The 20,101-nt window shown below is 36.5% G+C and overlaps 1 protein-coding gene across 4 annotated transcripts; it reads left to right on the top strand.

Annotated features, from left to right (window-relative positions):
- The first annotated feature begins 464 nt into the window (after positions 1–464).
- LOC121874080 (E3 ubiquitin-protein ligase KCMF1-like) lies at positions 465–18,356 on the top strand. 4 transcript variants are annotated; one of them, XM_042377984.1, is made up of 8 exons: positions 465–672; positions 5,306–5,473; positions 5,778–5,917; positions 6,747–6,854; positions 7,629–7,723; positions 8,288–8,477; positions 10,173–10,444; positions 11,913–18,356. In XM_042377984.1, exons 1-8 carry the CDS (start codon positions 657–659, stop codon positions 12,529–12,531), a joined length of 1,608 nt encoding a protein of 535 aa, XP_042233918.1. In that variant the 5' UTR covers positions 465–656; the 3' UTR covers positions 12,532–18,356. The 4 variants fall into 4 exon arrangements, with proteins under 4 accessions (XP_042233918.1, XP_042233922.1, XP_042233921.1 ...); XM_042377988.1 differs by having other exon boundaries at positions 465–798; positions 8,288–8,384; XM_042377987.1 differs by having other exon boundaries at positions 465–798; positions 8,288–8,384; positions 10,170–10,444.
- Positions 18,357–20,101: the final 1,745 nt, after the last annotated feature.

Here is a 20,101-nt window from a genome sequence, read left to right as displayed (position 1 = left end):
ATTTATTCACCACGATGGAGATATCTTTACTTAGGTTTCTAGTTCCCCAAATAATTTTAATCGTTACAAGTGTAAGAAAATTAACTATAATACAAACAATGTGTGTCAGTCAAATATTATATAGAAATACCACAATCTTTTTGTCTCATAATTATAGAATCTTGAATTACATGATATAGCATAATTTTTGTTGTATTAATAATAAAAATATATATATATGCATTTATGCAAGCAAAATAGTGCTTAAATATTGAAGATGAGATGATAGAAGGTAATTTGCCAGACCTTGCATTTGATAAAGATACAATTTTGGCAAATATAAACGTATTTATAACAATAAAAATAGTTACCATAAATAATATACAATAATACGTGTATTTAGTTATGATAATTGAAGAGATGGGAATAAAATGGAAATAATAACATTTTAGCAGATGTTCTCCCGAGGAAGTTCCAAGTTCCAAGATCGAAGTTTGATGACGTCACCATGGCCTAGTTGAGATAGTGTAAACTAAATATTTTACTGAAAATCCTGGTCTGTTGATGGTCGTGAGACACTGTGATATATTCATGATAAACAGTGATATTCATAGAGCGTATAGATAACGCCAAGGGAACTATAGCAAGGCTAAATAAAGGCCAGTGTTGGTGAAATTATGTCCCGTCATGAAGGTAGGTTCTCCACAACTGGTTCACAGCCAAAACAGGAATGAATTGCCCTTTATTTTGTACGTATTTGCGTCTTACTTGAGGAGCTCCCAGCACACATTCGCTCAGGAACAATGAACCACAACGAAGGTAAATAACAAAGAAGTGTTCATTTATGTTTGATGGTGAAATACACTCGAGTGTGCGTTGTACAAGATCTATTTTGGACATCTTAGGTGGAAGAAACCGTATTTATTCCTGAAAGTTGTACGTTCCAGTGGATGAATATAGTTGTAGTATATGTATGGACGATTTTTGTAGTGTAGGCATCAGAAGGTGGTGGAGCTATATAACTGTGACTGCTGAAAGTATTTTTTTTTCTCCCTGTTGACCCTGAATGTGTAGTGGAATTCATCAATAGTTTGTAAGCAAGACACACAAAGCTGTAGCTGGTGATGGGTTGTAGTACAGGATGGTGGATTATTTACCCATGTATGTATCAGGGATATGTGTGTCTGTTAACTAAACCTAGAGAGTAATGATACACTGTAGGATGTGTACTGTAATTCCATTGTGGGTCACTAGAGAAGGGTTAACACCTAGTATGTATGATGTTAGATTTGTCACTTTATTTCTTGTAATTCTATGATGAGATCTGTAATGGTATGTTGTTTATTGTAATTAAAATGTAAACCCTATTGGGGGAAAGAAAAAAAATGCTTGTGTAAGCTTAAGAAAATTATTTAAGATTGTCTTATGAAATGTGTTGGTCTAGTTTCCAAAGTCTCTTCACTGAGACTGTGGGGCTACGGCAGATGGCACAACCAAACCTAACCTAACCTAACCTGACAAATGTTGCAAAGATTTATTTATTTATTTTGTTTGTTTGGTTCATTTGACATTCCTGATAGTTTAGTTCCACATTTCACTTCCGATTGTATTGATTTAATTACGTGAACAAACATACCAGTAAGATCGCCGTAGATTTACCTTAGCTAGTGGTATAGTTCTGCTTAACCTTCATCACAGTCTGGGTTAATGATTGATTTGATATATCATTATGTGTGTGTGATTGAAGTAGTGTATTATTTTGAATGTTGTGTGATGAAGATACATACTGGTACCTATGTATTGTCAACACAAGTACAATTCCTTAAATTAATTTTGTATATTAGTGTATTTGATAGTAATGATGACTGATGCCTAATGATGTTACCAGACCGACTTGATGATAATGTTATTAATCTTGATCATCATTCGAATCAAAGTTTTGGTTTGTGTTAAACTGTTTCACCCTATTTTGAATGTAATATATACAGTACTGGTATCTGATGTGGGTGGTGTGTGGGCTGGGGCTGGCAACAGTGTAGGAGTGATAAGTTTGGTCACCTCAAGCTCTGGGAGTTGTAGGAATTATTAAAAAGTCCTCTCATATAATTTTTTTTTAATCCTACTACAGATCCACTTTGCTTCTTTATTTGTTGCAGTACTAAACTATTGTGCTCTACAGTATGTAGAAATGCAGACTATGTACTGTATTGTGCATGAACCAGCTAAGCCAAATTTAAGAGTGTTTGTTCAAACCTGGTTTCATAAAGTTATTAAAGCATTCATTCATAAACAAGATTCTACTCTTCCAATGGGGATTCAAAATGTGGTTTTCAATAGTTCAGATTGCATATTTCTTGATTTCCCCACTAGCTTTACTTTACTACTTTATCCTCTTTGCCACTGATCGGCTTGTTAGCCCCTTGGGGAGTCGGTCACATCTCTGGTATGCACTGTTGACAGGTATTACCTGTACTGGGCATGTACTGGTTCCAGAATGTATCTGTACCTGTGCCAATGTTGGTCAAGTCTCCTCTTGAATGAGCTCTCACTTGGTGCAATCACAATGCCCTGATAATTTTCTAATCTTGTGGCTTCTTCAACCTTAAACTGTGACTCCTAGTGGAGAGGGAATCTGCCAGCTTTAGGTATGAACTCTCGACTCGGTAATGTCCTCTGAGATGCTTATAGACTTATATTAAGTCACCCCTTGCCTGTCTGCAGTACTGTATATGCTGGGCAACTGCAGGCATTCTATTCTCTCTTGATAACTAAGGTGCCATAGTGCAGGCACCAGTCTGGTGGCCCTCCTTTGGACAGTTTTGCATTCTATACATTAAAATAAAGATATTGATACCAGTGAAGAGCCATTCAATACATTCTGTTGAGTAATATGATGCATTTCCTTACAACATTGATCTTCTGGTTTCTTTCCCCCTATGTTGTCTACAGTATTGTATATACCAGGTAGCTACAGTATTTGTATTTCTTTTACTGTATGTATTGTGAATTGCATATTATGTTAGGTTGGAGGCTTTTCTTTTTATATAAGCAAAATTCTCTTTTGGGGGTATTTTTCTTAATACTCTGTATACAGTTGTTATCAAAATAACTGCAAGGCTCATGCCAGAATCAGCATTGTGATTGACAAAGAACAAAATCCCTATTTTTGACAACCATCTAATACTAAGCACCAAAAATTAACAAATACTGTACTGTGCATACAGGGTATTAGAGTTGGGCAGCAGTGCAGTGCAGTTTTTGTTTTCTTCTTCATATAGCTACAATACAATAGATATAATAAATGTTAAAGAATTAGTCACAGAGAAAATATAACAGTACAGTACTAGAAAGGTGCATTGCAAATTTTTTACTGATGCTGTATTCAAATTTAGATTTGAAGGCCATTACAGTATGTGTGTACCTGTATTTCAATTTTGCATCCTAAGTTGCAATGCAATACCATTTATTTTAAGCTCTGAATAAGCTGAGACAGCCCAGCAGAGTCATGAAAAGTTTGCAAAAATAATTACCCACAAGGCATTATTTAATGCTTATCCTGACTTCAGTATACAGGGTACTGTACTGAAAAATTGTGCTCTCAAGGAAAAGTTTTCCATGTAGAGGATGGACTAAACAGTAAACAAAATTAGAGAAACTAGTACGGTATTGTACTGTTAGTATCATTATCAGATTTGTGTTTATGATGAACTACTGTAGAAAAAGTTACTAGACCATTTATGAAGGAGAAATGCAAAGAAAAGCCACACAAGTAGGTACAGTGCTGAGAAAGTGCCTCTAGTGAGAGAAAGTAATGCAAAGGTCATGAACCTATTTATGGTGGCAGACTATACTGTACAGTACTGTGTATTTCTAAAGTATACATAAAATACTTTGTGTATACCTGATGTTGCATTTGAAAGATTGTCTTCCCTTTGTAGTTTACAGTTAAACCATTTCAGATTAGCATATGTCTGCTTAGTCAGGTTAGCTATGTGGGTCAGGCAGCATTAGTGTGGCAGTCCTGGGAACCTATTATACATGGGGTTTAGACATGATGGTTATGTTTCTTTACAAAGGAATCTGATTTGGTTTTGTTGCCCTTCTTGGGAAATGGGTTGTAAACTGAATGTCTTAATTACAAATATCATTACTACACAGGTATTAGATACAGTATGACTTTGTAAGTGCAAACTTGACCAGTCCTTCAGGCAGTGAAAGTTTTGTGTACAGAAGAGGACCTGTTAAATTTAATCACTTAATATTTTATTTGGCTAATGTCAGACGATTTTATTCAGCTCAGAGGGGACCCTGTACACAAGGCGCTAATATTTATCTCCATTCTTTTTCTTGTACTTTAATTCATAAGGTTATCAAACATGGTCATATAATCAATTATGCATATTCTTATCATCAATACAGAATCTCTCATAATTGCATCTTATCAGTTACCAGTACTGTATATCCTAACAAGAAAAGTTTGCTCTAGCCACAGTGTGAATGATAACATTGTTATTCATGACCTTTGACAGATTAGCTACTTTATAAAGAATTACATAAAGGTCATTTCACACCGGCAATGGTACTATGTATGCCATGTGCTGGTGTGAGTTACCTAATTTAGAAACCATTACAGCAATTCAAAGACATAGTTTATGTGTAGCATAGCTTTTGGTGTGAGAAAGTTTTAATTTGAGAGATTTGCTTCCATAAAAATTTGCTCATTATACTTCTTTTAATTGGCACTGTAAATCTGCCATAACACATCAGTAAAGGAGTTCTGCTTGATAATTACCACTCTTGCAAAAATTGTGAAGCAATGATCATGAAGTTGCTGATTGTGATACAGTAATTGGAACTAGAAATACAGTACTGTACTGTACTGGACATTGAGAGGGAAAATTGATTGGGTCTTGTTTGAGTAATAATGTACAGTACCTGCATTATAATTACTGGTGAAACATTGGGTTCAGGGCAGACTCTCCATTTGCCGGTGACAATTAGAATGCTGTATCTTTTGACTTAGGTATGTTGAATATAACTATGAAATACTGTACAGTACTGTATACAGTAATTATAATCTTTCACAATCGTGGGCAGGAACATATATACAGGTATCTCTTAAAGTAATCAAAATGTAGGGAATGTGGAGTACTGTGTAGCTAAGTATTAAATAGAAAACTTAGTGTGTAAATTTTCTTTCTGGTGAATACTGTAGATCCAAAACAGTTTAATGACCAGGTTTTGATGGGTAATACGGTATTCTAAAATTTTAAGAAATAGTATATTGAGCTTCAATTTTTATATAAAAAAGAATTTCCCTTCTCAGGTGTGAGCTGTGACGCATGTTTGAAGGCAAATTTCCGTGGCAGGCGCTACAAATGTTTAATATGTTACGATTATGACCTTTGCTCGGCGTGTTATGAAGGTGGGGCTACAACAACACGCCACACAACTGATCACCCCATGCAGTGTATCCTTACTAGACATGATTTTGGTAAGTCGTGTTTGTTGAAATACTGTACTATACAGGTGTTCCATTTCTTGTTTCACAGAGCTTTCATTCATATACTAACAACAGTTGAACAAATAATGTATGTATCTGTACTGTATCTGCTGAGTTTGTACTGTACTATAGTAAATTGTGATTTATGCAATAGATTAATATTCTTTAATAGAAAAGTCACCATCGCTTTATCATCATCTCTGATATTTTGTACACATTCTCTCTATCCTGAAATACAGTCTTGCAAATATTTATTATGATTATCATTATCATTCTTCTAAACTTGTTCTTTTAGATGTGTACTATGGGGGAGAGGCACTCTCTGTGGACCAGCCTCAGAGTTTAACATGTCCCTTCTGTGGTAAAATGGGTTTCACGGAAACCTCACTACAGGATCATGTCACTGCTGATCACCCCGACACTGCCTATGAAGTGGTAGGTAATTTTTTCTTTAATGTGTTATTATTCCCTTTGTAAAGAAATGTTTTTGGATATGATTCCTTTACAGAGTGGAGGATTGGTATCCTCCCTTGTGCACTCTGCAGTAAATGATACACTCAGGTATGTTTGTCTATATTGAATCAATCCTTCAGTGGACTAGCATTGTGCTAAAGGGGTGGGGTGCCATAGTAACTGAAGAATGCCAAGAATTGAGATCAGCTTCTATCCAACCACCATGCATCACAGCAAGAAAATGCTTTATGCATTTAAACGATATACTGTACCATACTGCACCCACAGTGGTGGTCAGAATAATAGCTAAAGGCTGCTATGCCAGACATTTTACACAATCAATTAATCAGTACTGAGAAGAGTCACATAATTTGCTCCAGTCCCTCAAATTTCTTACTTACTAGTTTTTGTAATATATTTGTGTGTATCTGTCCTAGCATTTTTCCTCCAACTTTTATGTAGGATCAAGTATCACAGAAACTTTAAGGAAGAAAAGATATAATAGGGGAGAGAAGTACTGTGCAGGACATGACTGTAGAAACAAAAGGAAAGGACTAAGATAAGATACGTATCATACTTGTTCACTTTCCTCAACTTAATTGACAGGATACAAGTAAATATCAAATGTCCATGTTGATTCAGGATGTAACATACCAAGTCATTTTACCCAACAGCGTCATAAGGTGTAGCACAGTTGGTATTTACAATCATAAGGTGAGTGCCCTAGACCCATTCAGGCCAATCACTTTTTTGTGTCTATTTTACACTTCTGAGTACTATATGTTTATACAGAGCAAGGTTTGACTTACAGGTGTGTCCCATCTGTGCTTCTGTGCCAGGAGGGGATCCCAACCACGTGACAGATGATTTTGCTGCTCACCTCACCTTAGATCATCGCTCAGGCGCCCCGAGAGACCTCATATCCTTTTCTTTACTAATATTTATAGTTTACTGTCTCATTTACTACACGACTCTTAGAGAAAACCTTATTCTGTATACCTCTTATCTCTGACACAGCACATGACCAGTCGTAGATTACCACCTCTTTGGTAACCATTTTACAGTTCTCCTTTATATGACATGACAAGCCTGTATTGGTAGTTAAGAAATTACAAATGATTATAAACTTGATGACAATGAAAGTAAATGAGACATAATTTGAGTATTTATTGCTTGAAGAATTTTTTTTTTCCACATGGTAGGTAGCATAATTTGAGAATCTTTTAAAAATGTACAATGCATCTTTCAGTTAGGAGAAACTGAAAGAGAAAAATTTCATTATCCAACCAAGATTTACACTTAAAATATATATTCTTCAGCTAAAAAATCAAGACAGGTTGAGCATCCTTCATAGAAAAATCTTGGGGCTGATAGCTTTTCAGAATTCAGATGTTTTCAGATGCTGAGGCTCACAGAGTAAATGTTACAAATGGTACTGTAGTTAAGAGTGATCAGCAAATTTCACTGTAATTTTGAAGATACCAACAAACTTATGAGACAGTGCATGGGAGAGAAATTTTGTCACAGTGGAAGAATGAATCTCATCTCACTCTCACTGGGTGGATTAATCAGTGACATTTTAATTCTCAAATCCTTCTTTCACTTTGACTTAAGTGCTTCATGTAAAAAAAAAAAATTCTGAATTATTGTCTGCAAATGCTTAATGGGTTATAACTTCCTTAATCACTTTTACGATGAACCTTCTGGATCCCGACATGGGGTTCGTAGAATACCTCATCAAGGTCGTGGAATTAGCAGGGGTGTCGCAAGACGTAACATGACATTTGGGTAAGTAACGTGTGGTATAAAAGGTAAAAAATGTACTGTATGTGATATTCTTATTAGTCAGTGATTTAGTGAATACATTCCTTCCCTCTTTTTAATATGACAATGGCTTACAGTTATAAGAGGGACAACTGAAATGTGAGGTTCATTTTTTTGTTTCTCAAATGGCATGAGAGTATTGTCTGCCTTACTGATTTTAATCATATTTCCACCACTTGAAGCATTCATATTACCTTCATAATGCATCAGTTCCTCTTTTGTGTAATAGACAGTGCCTAAAAAGTAAGAAATGAGATTATCTAATTAATTAGGATTTCCATTTTGGTAATTCTTAGATGCGTCATTCTTTTTTGTCATCAGCCCAAATTGTAGTTACTGTATATAGCCTATACTGTACCTTAAATAAAAAGGTGGACAAGTTTCATAGGAAGTCTGTGATTAAGTTTTGTATACTGTAGTATAATGTATTGCATTTTTTTTATTTTTCACTCATTTCTAAGATCCATTTGATTCAAGTTTACATATACGTATATCAATCTTTAGAATTGCATTTCTCTTTCTCTGAAGGAGCGTCAGCAGTGGCCTGTTTTCACCATCTTCACGCGAGTCGATGGATCCCATTGCAGAGCTATTATCTCAGCTGTCAGGAGTGCGTCGAGCCACGGCAAGTGACAACAACTCTTCTGCTGCCTCTCAGCTGCAACAGTTACAGATTCAGTTAGAACGGCAGCAGGTAGCCGGCCAACCAACCAGCCAGGTCTTTAGACTCTTTAGTGCTGTCAGCTTGAGGAGTTGATGGTTTTCATCCCTTGCAACATGTTTGAGCATCCTGAATATCCTGTGGACCTTCCAACATGCTGGTTTGGATGTATTTTTGAACCCACTTGACAAGGGGGTAACCTGTTCCCCCAAACTTAGTGGCTCACATTCCATCTTGTACTACTTCAAGATTGGATAAAGATTAATGATTATTAAATCTTCCTTCTAAACTTCATATACAGTATTCAATGTTTGCTTCAGCTTTTCTCTTTTATTTCCACTTAATGTCATGCTAAATCAAAGGGTCTTAAATGTTTCTTATTTGTATTTTATTATACAGTACTTATAAAAATTTCAATTATTTAGTTGAAATTAAAAACTAAAGTTAGCCAGGTATGGAGCTGAATTGAGAAGCATTTTGTTTCGGTTCTAAATTATGTACTAGTTTTTCTGCCTTTTTTGTGATGTGTTTATTTGGTCATTTATTTTACTTTTTATCATCTTTTGGGGGTTTTTATGCTTCAAGTCCTAAACCATCAGGTTGTCTCACAGATAAAACAAAGTACATTAATTTTATAATGTTCTATGTGTATGATGCACTGAAGCCTATTGTTCACCAAATCTGTTTCCCACATTGTTCTGTACAGGTATTGGGGGTGGGGTGTGTGTGCATGGGTGGGTTTGCATGTTCACATATGTGTTTTTGAGGTTGGTCTTGTTTGTGAGAGTGTACTGGTATTTGTGTGTATGTGTGTGCTTGCTTCTACCTCCCTACAAAGTGAAGAAGATAATTTTTACATAATTATTTCTTCTTTGTGCTGTTTTTGTTTGTGTGTTTTACTGGATGATTATTTTTAGGTCATGAATGAGAAGCATTTTATCACATTTTCCCAAAAATAGTTTAATGTCCACCTCATGACAAAGAATGGTTCAGGATACATAAATTTTCTTTGAGTATCAAAATATCTGTACTCTTTACTGAAAGAGTAATTTGCTTTAATATAACCTTACTGTACACTACTAAGTTATGTATAAATGAACAGAAGAAACATTTTTATCTTCCTTGTTCAGGTGAAGTGATATAGCAATTGGTGTGTCTCAGTATGAATTATGAGTTTTATGTATGTAATCTTAAGTTGTCTTTAATCATAAGTTTATAATATTTTTTATAACTTTGTATGAATTGTCCATTCCAAAGCAGCAACTAACAGCTGTGTAGTAGCTGATGATAGCCAGTTGACTAAAGAACAGTTTGCCAACAAATTCTAATGCCGACCATGTTAATATACGACGGGTTGTTGACAAAGTTTTGTGTTATAGCTGATGAATATGTGGATCTTAAATGTGAAGTAGAGAGAAGCTGAAAAGATGATGGTGGTAATGTGTATCCAGGTTTTGTTACATGCTTTATATTCTAGACTGTGGCCAAAATTTTTACAGATGAACAGTGGATGAGTAGATTTTTTCTGCCATAAATGCAATCAAGAACATTCTTCAGTACATACATTTCAGTTATTTCATTTCCAACACTCTACTTGATGTACAATTTTTCCATGGTAGATATACATTTATAAAGAGGATATAATTTTACATAACAGTTACATTGTTAATTCATGATGTATCGGCAGTTCAATAATCTTCCATCCAAAGTTGACGAGACAATGACTTACAAACCTCTGGTCTTCGTCAGCAGCTGGAGCGACTGCCAAGACGTGGAGGAGCCAGTAGTAGCGGAGGAGTTGGCAGTGGCGGTGGAGGCAACAGTGGTGGTGGAGGCAGCAGTGGAGGCGGTGGGGGCAGCAGTGGTGGGGGTGGTGGTGGCGGCGGTGGGAGTCAGAGTGGTGTAATGGTAAATATTGGGTCAAGCAGCACAGCAAATGTTGTAACGACTCACCATCAGCCCCCACCACTCCTCGTTCATGCAGGGTCACATTCTCAACCTCAGTCACAATACCTCCTAGCAAGGTAAGCCGCCTCATCTTGTATGTTAGTCCACTGAACTTATAATGTTTCCATCTCGTTTAAGGATGCTGCGGCTGAGTGGATACAGTGCTTGCCTCCACTCCTGAAGGTTATTGGTTTGGACCAATTCGCCCAGCTGTGTATAGGTACCTAATGTTATAGTTGGGGAAGTGAAGGTGGTTGAGTGTAGTGCCGGTTGCACTTTTTCCTTGTACACTAAAGTCTTTGTATGAAATTGCTGTTATAATATTGCACTTCCCATAATGGGCTGTGTCTCATATCTAGTAGTAGCCTCACTATCCCACAGGGTGGTTAAATCATAGTGTGTATATATTTTAAATGTAATGTCCTTTTGTTGATCATGAGTAATATAAAGGCAGATAGATAAACCTCTTTTTCCTTGTATTCCTTCATTTTGGGAATCCTTAAATATCCTTAGTTTACTCATGCATTTCATTTTCTTTTGGGCTTCCATAATGTGGTAAGAGTTTATATTGTTACCTTTGTCCATATATCTTACGATTCATGTTCCAGCCTTGGAGATGTAAAACTTTCATTATATTTAATCTATTTTTTCTTGCTTGGCTCCCTCATAAGCCATTTTAAAGGGTCTAGGACAGAGTACTACTTAACTGGCAGCTGGGACCTGATCTTAAGAATACCCATTCCTCCCCATAACATTTATCACCTTAACAAAGGGAGAATAACAGCAAAGATTGTCCTCTAGAAACAGGTGGTTAATAAGTTCAGCACCATCTTCCTAGCCAGCACAGTCATCATGCCAGCTATGTCCACTCAGTACTTATTTCAAAGTCAAACTGACATTTTATATTCAGTCCCTAGTTACTTACCTCAACTATAATGTCTCACTCCAAACAGTGCTTACTAGTGTTGTGCCACATGTCTTGCCCTAACTTTTTTGATGGTTTAAGGAGTAGTTGGTGCGGTTTTGTTGCAGTTGTAAGTGTTACTTTTAAGGTAAGGTTAACCTTTTGTATCATAATGTTTTTTTCATGAGGTTTTCTACATTTAAATTGCTAATCCAAAACTGGTGTAGCTGGAGGTTGTACCATACTGATGAGGGTTGGTTCTTAGTGGTGGGTGAGACAGCCATGAGATGGAACATATGCTACACGCCTTTCAGTTTTATTTTATATTGGAATTATTTTCTGTGTTTTATGATATTTTAGTGATGTATAGATAGACACTGGTGACTTTATAGGCCTCCTGCCTCAAGAGGGTAACATTTACATTCAGTCTCTCTTTTTAGGGTGATAATAATGGGGAGGGATAGGCAATCATTAGCTCAGTCCTTGGGTGCCAGTTAGGGGATAGTCTATTGTTTTAGTCCTCAAGAAATGTCTTGAGTTTTTACAGTAGCTGCCTACATATGAAATCTACTGGAAAGTTGGTTTACAAGATCAATCCTCCATTTACATATACAGTTAGTTACTTGAGATTTATGTTTCAGGCTTGGAGATAGTGAGAGCGAGACAGAGGGTGGCACTGGCAGTAGTGACCGGGCAGGATTTGTCCAAGAACTGTTACTCTCCACTCTTTGTGATCTCACTCTTAGCCCAGGAGCCTTGGAAGATGGAAATTTATTACCAACATCACTTGCGAAACGAGGTGGTGGTGTGGCCCGTGAGACAGATGTATCTAAAGGTGATAGTGAGAGGGCTCCTAAGGCTGTTGTGTCATCTGATGTAGCAACTCAGACGTCCTCGTCAAGTACCCAGCCTGTATCCAGCACTACTACCACAACTACTACACAGACCAATACACAGCACCCTGCCATGCCCCAATCCAAGACCCCCAATACCATGAAATCTGTCAAGGGAGCCAAGGGCGTTGTTGTAGGTCGATCTAGTCCAGGAAGTCAACAGCACCAACAACAACAGCAGCAGCAGTCAAACGGAGGAGGGGTGGTATCTCGGCCACTTACGGGGACGGGAACGGTGGCCGTATCTCCTGTGGGGGGGCCCGGGAGGGGCCGAGCGTCGGGGGGGTCAGTCTCCCCCGGCGCAGCCCGCAGGAAACTGGTTCGCGGAGTAGAGGGCCGTGCCACAGAGCCTCCTCCTCCTCACTAGTGCCCAGAGAATCTAGTCCAGCACCAGGGGGTCTTCCCAATGCCAATGAACCTTGCCCCTGCCATCCTTGTCCTTGTCACCCTTGTACCTGCCTGTAGCCAGCCAAACCAAAGAGACAGGCAGGAACCAAGACTATCTAACAGTTGTGCTGCACACAGTTTGGTTTGGGTATATATGTATCAGTTAGAGAATGTGCTTGGACGATAGTTGTGTATGGTGGTGTGCATGGGAATGCAAATTAATGTGTGCCACAGTAAGATGAAAGCAAGCAAGAAGGCAGGCTAGGCAGAGTGGCAGAAAAAATTTGGGGGCTACTGGTGCCAAGAAGATTTAAAGTGTACATAGCACATGCTACTCGAGCATGTCAGATTGCTGTGTATAAAATATGTTCAGGCCTTTATAATACTGCATAGCTTTACCCTAACCATTCATGAAATCACATTATTGGCATTGTCCTCAGTACTGTTTCCTTCCCTCATCCTTGATAACCAGAATCACTCACAACTATTTCCTGTATAATATATAATTCAAATTGATTATTCGGTTTGATTTTTTCAATGTGGTTTTGCTGATACACATAGATTTTGAAGATTTTTGCCCAAATAGTGTTTGAAATATTTATAAATTGTATTTTTTGTTGCAAATGATATAACAGTAAGTACTTCTTATTATAGAGCTTCACTTTGCTTTGGTAAGATGATATTGAATCACTTACCCGCAGCCTAGCACGAGACGTGATACAACTATAACTGACTGGGAGACCGGTGTGTATCTTTTAAGCCTCTCGAGAAGCTTTTTAAAGTAAAAAGTGGATTAGTGCGTGAGAGAGGTGATAGCTGCACATGTTCACGACCGTCTTATACCAGCAGTAGTCGGGTACAGTACCATGCCATACACCACATACAGTATAGGATTTTTATTATTAGCTAGGCTCTCGTTTCCTCACCCAGCTACTTTGAGCCATATGCATTTAATGAATGCTTTGTTTCATAATGATACTTAAAAGAATATATATGAGCCTTATTAAAGCATTCTCCCTGGGTATAAGTGCAGATGCATCAATAATGATTGTCTCCTGCTAGGCTGCACAGTGATGTTTTCATAGTGCACTTGACTGATTCTACAGATGAATGAACATGATAAACTGAGAAGCATTTTTCATTCAGATTTGCATTGCAGCCCAGGTTGAGCTGAAATGTGTTAACATTTTCGGGAATGTTTATGGAATCAAAGTTGTATGTTCTTCAAGCTCATCTCTTTTTATAAAAGCAGGTGTATTTAGTGACTTAAGATCAGCAATATGGGTCATATGACTTGTTAAGACACTTCTCTAACTGTAATGCATGGTACGCTACACTTGCGGGACAATTACACAAGGCACACAGTGATTGATTCAATACAATGTGCAGCATTAGAGGGCTTCTGGTTAGCAGCAGGGTTCCGGGTCCTGTATGTTTTATTTACATTATAAAACTCTTTGGGTGTATAGCATTACATATGTCATGCATGGAGAAATCATACATCAAACTTCTCCTACTTCTGTGTCGATATTTTCAAATTTATGAGAGACGGTTGTTGGTAAGTAAGAGAATAAGGAATCAAAATCAACTTTCTGCAGTGCACAGTGAAGGTAAAATTGCAAAAGCAACATGGTCAGTAACTTTATATCATGACACTACTTCCTGATTAGGATGTTACCCTTTCCAGCAAGGAGCTAGTTTAGGGCTGAATAACATAGTCATCAGTTTCCTCAGATTGTAAGAAAAATATCAGCCAAAATGTATTCTGCCTAAGATCTAACTCTAGCACTTAAATTGTACACTCAGCATGCTAGCTTTTGGACCAATATTTTTCTTTCATTGAGTAGGATAAAGCCCACCTGCTCAGTCCTTCATCCTCATAAGAGTGTAACAGAACTCAGTCAGGATTTTCTATGCATGTTGGTACCATGCCTGTGCTAAATTAAGGATAGGAGTTCAGTCGGTGGCACTGAGGTTATGCAATGTTATTTGTCATGATCTATGTAACATTGGTTGCACTTTCATCTTGGGCTGCAGACTGATGTGTTTCCAAATTGCAAAGCTCTTAATCTGCTCTAATTTGCACAGCAGACACTAGTGTTCAGGATATTACATGGTAGCTTTGTAAAGTTACTTTTAGGAAGTAGTGCTGTAATAATTATGAATTCTAATATCCTGTGGACCATTTCCTAGTGGCAACTTTGTACTGGAATGTTTTCAGTCTAGGGCTCTAGAGAAAGAGCACCACATTTGCCCACTATATGATAAAGGAACACACATCGTTTTGTCCTTAGTCAGGGTTAAATTGAGGCCTATTAATATGAACACCTGCAGTATGCTAATGTGCCAACTTTTTGCTGACTTGGTGTACTTTCACAGTACAGTTTCTTTCTTGTGATGATGGAAGTTTTAAGTTTAACATCCTGTATATTCTGTTGATCAGTAAAGGTTTAGTTTTAATGCCTTCTAATGGTAACAAGAATTGATGAGCGATACTCAATATATATATATAAAACTAACAATGCCATTGTATGACCTATACGATATTTAGATGCCCTATCTGGCTGTAGCCTTAACAAGTATTACTTAAAGTTTAATTGAATAAGTATTGCAAAATATTGTTGTAGTGGATTATGCCATATATTGATATGGTAAGATGGTTTGATTAATTTCCTAAGGTGTTGGATATCTAAATGATGTGATAATAATCATGTGTTGGGTGTTGGTGGTAGCAAATATTAATGATGACTTCAGCTGCTACTGGTGCACCAATGCTTTGATTATCTGGCCTTCGGTCACTCAAGACCTTGACTGTCAAAAACATCAGGCTATTATATCTAAGCTTACTTTGTATCATATTAAACTAGAACTTATGGAATAGTCTGAATACCAAATCCTGCTGTACAGGTTGATCAAGGAATTGGTGTAGAAATCCATCTTTTGTTGCACAATTCTGTGGTTGGCCTTACATCAATGGTCTTTCATAAGAAGTCTATATCAGACTTGGTTATTAAAACAGATTTTGGCATTACATGTCCAGTTACAACAAAATTGGAGACAGTATATACAGTACATTTTTTTCTTAAAGATATGGCCATGGATATAAATTACTGGAAGGTGCCTGTTCGAAAACTAAAGATGTGTGGTTAGCTGCGAGTGTTTGTGTGCGTGTACGTGTGCATGTATGCACGTATGTGTGTATGCGCATGTGTGTGCGTAAGAATTTATCCATACATACATCAGCACACATTGAATTTGCATAGATATGTATATATTTATAATTAATACTAGTAAATCACAGTTTGTTTATACACATTTTGTCCTTTAATTAGGGTCATAGCAATTTATAATAGAAGCTCTTTTAGTATTTGCAGTGGCACCAAGTCTACATCTTTAGGGATCAAGAAACAGCTTGAGGGAAGTGTAGGGAGCACCAGACTACCATGATTATCTTGGTCCTCTTAGTGTGTAGAGTGAATGAGTACAGTACAGCAGTGTTTATTATATACATTTGAAGACTATACAATAGTGTTATTTCTGTTCTTTTATTTCTACCAGCGGTCTTCAGTTTGGTTATACTCTATGCATGTTTGTGTGTATTAAAACAAAATTTATGCATTATAGTTGACCTTGATTACTTTTTGTTTGTTTGTTTGTTTTTAGTTGTATTTATGGTAAATGCCTGGAAGATTGTGCTCGTCTCTGAAAGTAATGGAGGACATTGTTATTTGTTTTTAAATAGAAATATGATTATTGGATTTTGGTGTGACTTGATGAAAGGAATGGTTTTAGATGTAAATAATATTTCAGATTGATTTCACTTAACATTGTAGAAATAACTTGACTCTGATCCCATTGTACATAAATGCATTTGAACCATCTGACAATTAGGTGAACAAACATATATGGGAGCAATTTTCATGTGACCACTTTAAATCCAGGTAAAGCTATTTATTAGAATTATTGAGGGAATGTGGAAAAATAAAAGGATACATGTATGTAAGCTTATTCGTTGAGCCAATGCTGTGATAGAATGAATTGGAAATGAAGTCAGCTTTTGTAGGTCACAGGAAAAGGGCAAAAAAAAATTGATTCTTATGCATAGTGTAAGGTATGAGAGGTGTTTCAAATTACAAGTGACCATAAACTATTCAAGTGGTTTTTGTGGATTTCCTAAAGTTTGCTAAGCACAATCGAAGTGACATGAAGATGGCCATATATATTTATTATTTTTTATTATTTTTTTTTTCAATGAAAAAGATGTAGCTGCTGTAAATTCTGTGATCCTAATTAAATGGTAAGATGAGTAATTTTGGGTGTGTTATAAGTACAGTATCTTGTTGAATTAATATTGTCTGAAAGTTCTTCCTTAGATATATGTTACTGTTTGTGTGGTGGGTTATTTCAGACGGCGCTACAGATTATCTCGGGCCTTATTTGATTACCATAAAAAGGATGCAAAATTTTAATAGTCTTTTATGGCATTTCATGCATAAATTTAATATATTGTACTGTATTGTACATGACAAGGACTCTAAGCACTTTGTTTACATTATAAATGAAAAAGTAATACAAGAAGGTTTCTATTCACATTTAAAATACAAAAAAGTCTGGACTCAAACTTGCAGAATTATCTTTTTTTTTAACTCATTTGTTTATCAGAATTCATGTGTCATGTACTTTCATGCTGGGTGATTGAAATGGAATTGTGTCCTATTTCTTAGGTCACTCAAGAGGCTCTATTGGTCTCACGATCTGACCTAATGCGAATCCTATCTTTACTTCACTTATTTAAATATCCCTCAGACAAGTCGCATGATATTTTGGCCTCGGATCTTCAAGAAAGAGAAAAAAAGCACAAAGTTGGTCCGACTTTTTTCAGACTAATTGAAACTTAAGTTATGCTCATGCTCTGTACTCTTATCATCCATTACTGAACAATCCTTAAAATAAGTCATGGAGTGTTCTTATTGATTAACTATGACACATGTAAAGTCGTTGCCTTCTGCCGCCTCTTGAGAAAGGAGGCTACTGTGTTACTTCCAGGACATATTGAAGATGCTCCATTAGATGAGCAGATCAAGGTAGGCTTTGTAAAAGGTAAAAACAATGGAATTTGGAATACATTAGTTGGTTGTGAATTAATGTGTTCAGTTAGATAACATATGACATTATTATTGAATTAGCTTGCAATGTCCCCCTCGTCTGCTAAAATGAACCATCATTGAGAGAAAGCAGTTCCTAAGGAGACCTTCCTTTTGATAACCAAATACATCTTACATGGTAGTGCATTGTTGGCAAAATAGTAATTTCGGTGTCAAGAATTATCCAGTGATGCTGGTGATACACACACTATAATAATCGGCAAGTTTGAACCTTTTGTTGTGCTTCAGCAGTTATTTTTCCCATCTTTATATAACAAAGAGTACCTAGCCTGAGAAATGTTGCCCCAAAATAGTTAATACACCTATATTACTTTCTTGTTGGATCATACAGTGGTTATTCAGTTTGGTGTTGCTTCTTACCGTTGATATAAGCCAGCAGTGTTTGCAATGATCGCTGTGTATGTGATGACACCAGCAATTCTAAGCCTCGGTGAGGTTAGTTTTCCCCACTGTCATACTGGAAAATAAGCCTTATTGATGACTCTTTTTAAGTAAAAGCTCATGATTGCTGATCTCGCATATCTTAAAAATATTTTTTAAAAATTGCTGCAGAGGCAAAATGCTCCACGCCCAAAACAGTACTTGTGTTATACTGTATCATAGGTTTATTGATGGAATAATAAAAATGTTTTTTGGCAAACTGTGTTTATTTTTTATGAACATATTAGTGAGCAGTTAGCCGGTTATTATTTAATTCACTGCTGAGAACTGGCCTCTGGTCAAGACTGGATTTATATGGGAAATTGGCTCCTTATGAGAAAATATAATGAAGAGGAATTGCTAACATTTTGGTGATCTGAATCTTATACAGTATTGTAAAAAGTAAGTTGATAAAAAAGACATTGTTTAAGGTTTCTCTAGAAGGGAAATAATTAGTTGTAATATACTGTGTATGGGTAAAGAAAACAAACGTGATGGAGTAAAATAAAAAGCAATATGGGAAGTACTGTATTGGGGTATATGGGAAGTTGTTGAATGCTGTCCAGAGTTTTAATTGTGAGTAGAGCACTAATAATAGTTTTGTCAAAAACATGGAACCTGATTTAGAAAATGGATTACAACAAAGATGTGTAATGTCACTCAGTCTGTTTTAATATTTTTATGGATGGAGTAGTAAGAGAGGTAAGTGAGCTGTAACATCCAGATGACACTGCTCTAGTGGAAACTAAGAAGAAAAATTACAAATGTTGATGAATGAGTTTGGAAAATTGTGTATTGGAAGAAATTTGATGAGTGTGAACAAAATGTAATTGAACCATGTAAATGGAGAAAGAAAACAGGAAGAAATACTTGTACTGTATATGTAAGTTGGCTTGGAAATAGAAGGGACAAAGTAGAGTTCAGTATTTCAATTAACCGGGAGTGAGTGCGTCAACAATTGGAATGAATTGAATTACAGAGAAGTGGAAGGAAAAAATAGAGATGGATAGAGTGTATGGAAACAAAACTGCGTTAAAGGAGATGAAGATGTACTGGGAAGTTCTTGAGCTGATATCATGTGGGTTGTAGAGTATGAACTCTGGATGCAAGAAGGAATAAACATGAGAAGTGGCAGTGAAGAAAATTTTGGGCAGAAAGCAAAGCAGAAAATGTGATAAGAAAGATTGGTAAAAGTTATCTTATAAATGTGGATGACTTAAGAAGATGGAAAGATGAGGTGAAAGGTTTGCTGCGCTTGGCAAAAAGGTGAGGAGGGTAGACATCCAGGAAGTGGCGGTGTGAATGAATGAGCAGAGCATGGCCTCAAGTGATTTTAAAGGAACACATTGCCACAGATGAAGGATGTTAGCTTCGTAAACCATACATGGAGCTTTGTGGAAGGAGAATACATCTTTTACGAAAACAGGTATGCTTAAACACTTAAAGAAATGAAGGCAATATGTATCTGTACTGTGCATGCCCTTGAGTTATGCAAAAGAAAGCCTAAATTATAAAAAAAAAGAATAAGCTCACTAGATTATGACTTATTATTGAAACACTTCTGTACTGAATCTAGAAAAGCATCTCCCAGTGTAAGTGAAGGTGGATGTCAATAAGTTGTTGACTAAAGTTTAAAAAAAAAAATTTATCTAGTAGAATATGGCCTAATATTGCATACTTCTGAATTTGAATCCCTCCAAAAACTGGTGTCATACGCTTGTACTGTATTATCCACTACAGTATATTTTGAAGTGTGACTGAATCTGAACACAAGAGGTGATTTCCCGTGTATTATTCACAAACTGCACCAGGTTTTAGATTACTTTCCTATTTCTGTACTCCCAGTTTTTCCTTCAACGTTTCTCAGTCTTTTCATAAAGTATCTTAAATTTAAATTTCCCTTCTTAATCTTGTGTTCATATGGCAAAGAAATTACCATAAATAATTTGAATAATTGTTTGAATA

This window comes from Homarus americanus, unplaced genomic scaffold, assembly GCF_018991925.1.
Source record: "Homarus americanus isolate GMGI-L3 unplaced genomic scaffold, GMGI_Hamer_2.0 scaffold28172, whole genome shotgun sequence".
Taxonomy (NCBI): domain Eukaryota; kingdom Metazoa; phylum Arthropoda; class Malacostraca; order Decapoda; family Nephropidae; genus Homarus; species Homarus americanus.
Note: the sequence above shows the minus strand (reverse complement) of the source record. Positions and strands in the feature narration are given on the sequence as shown.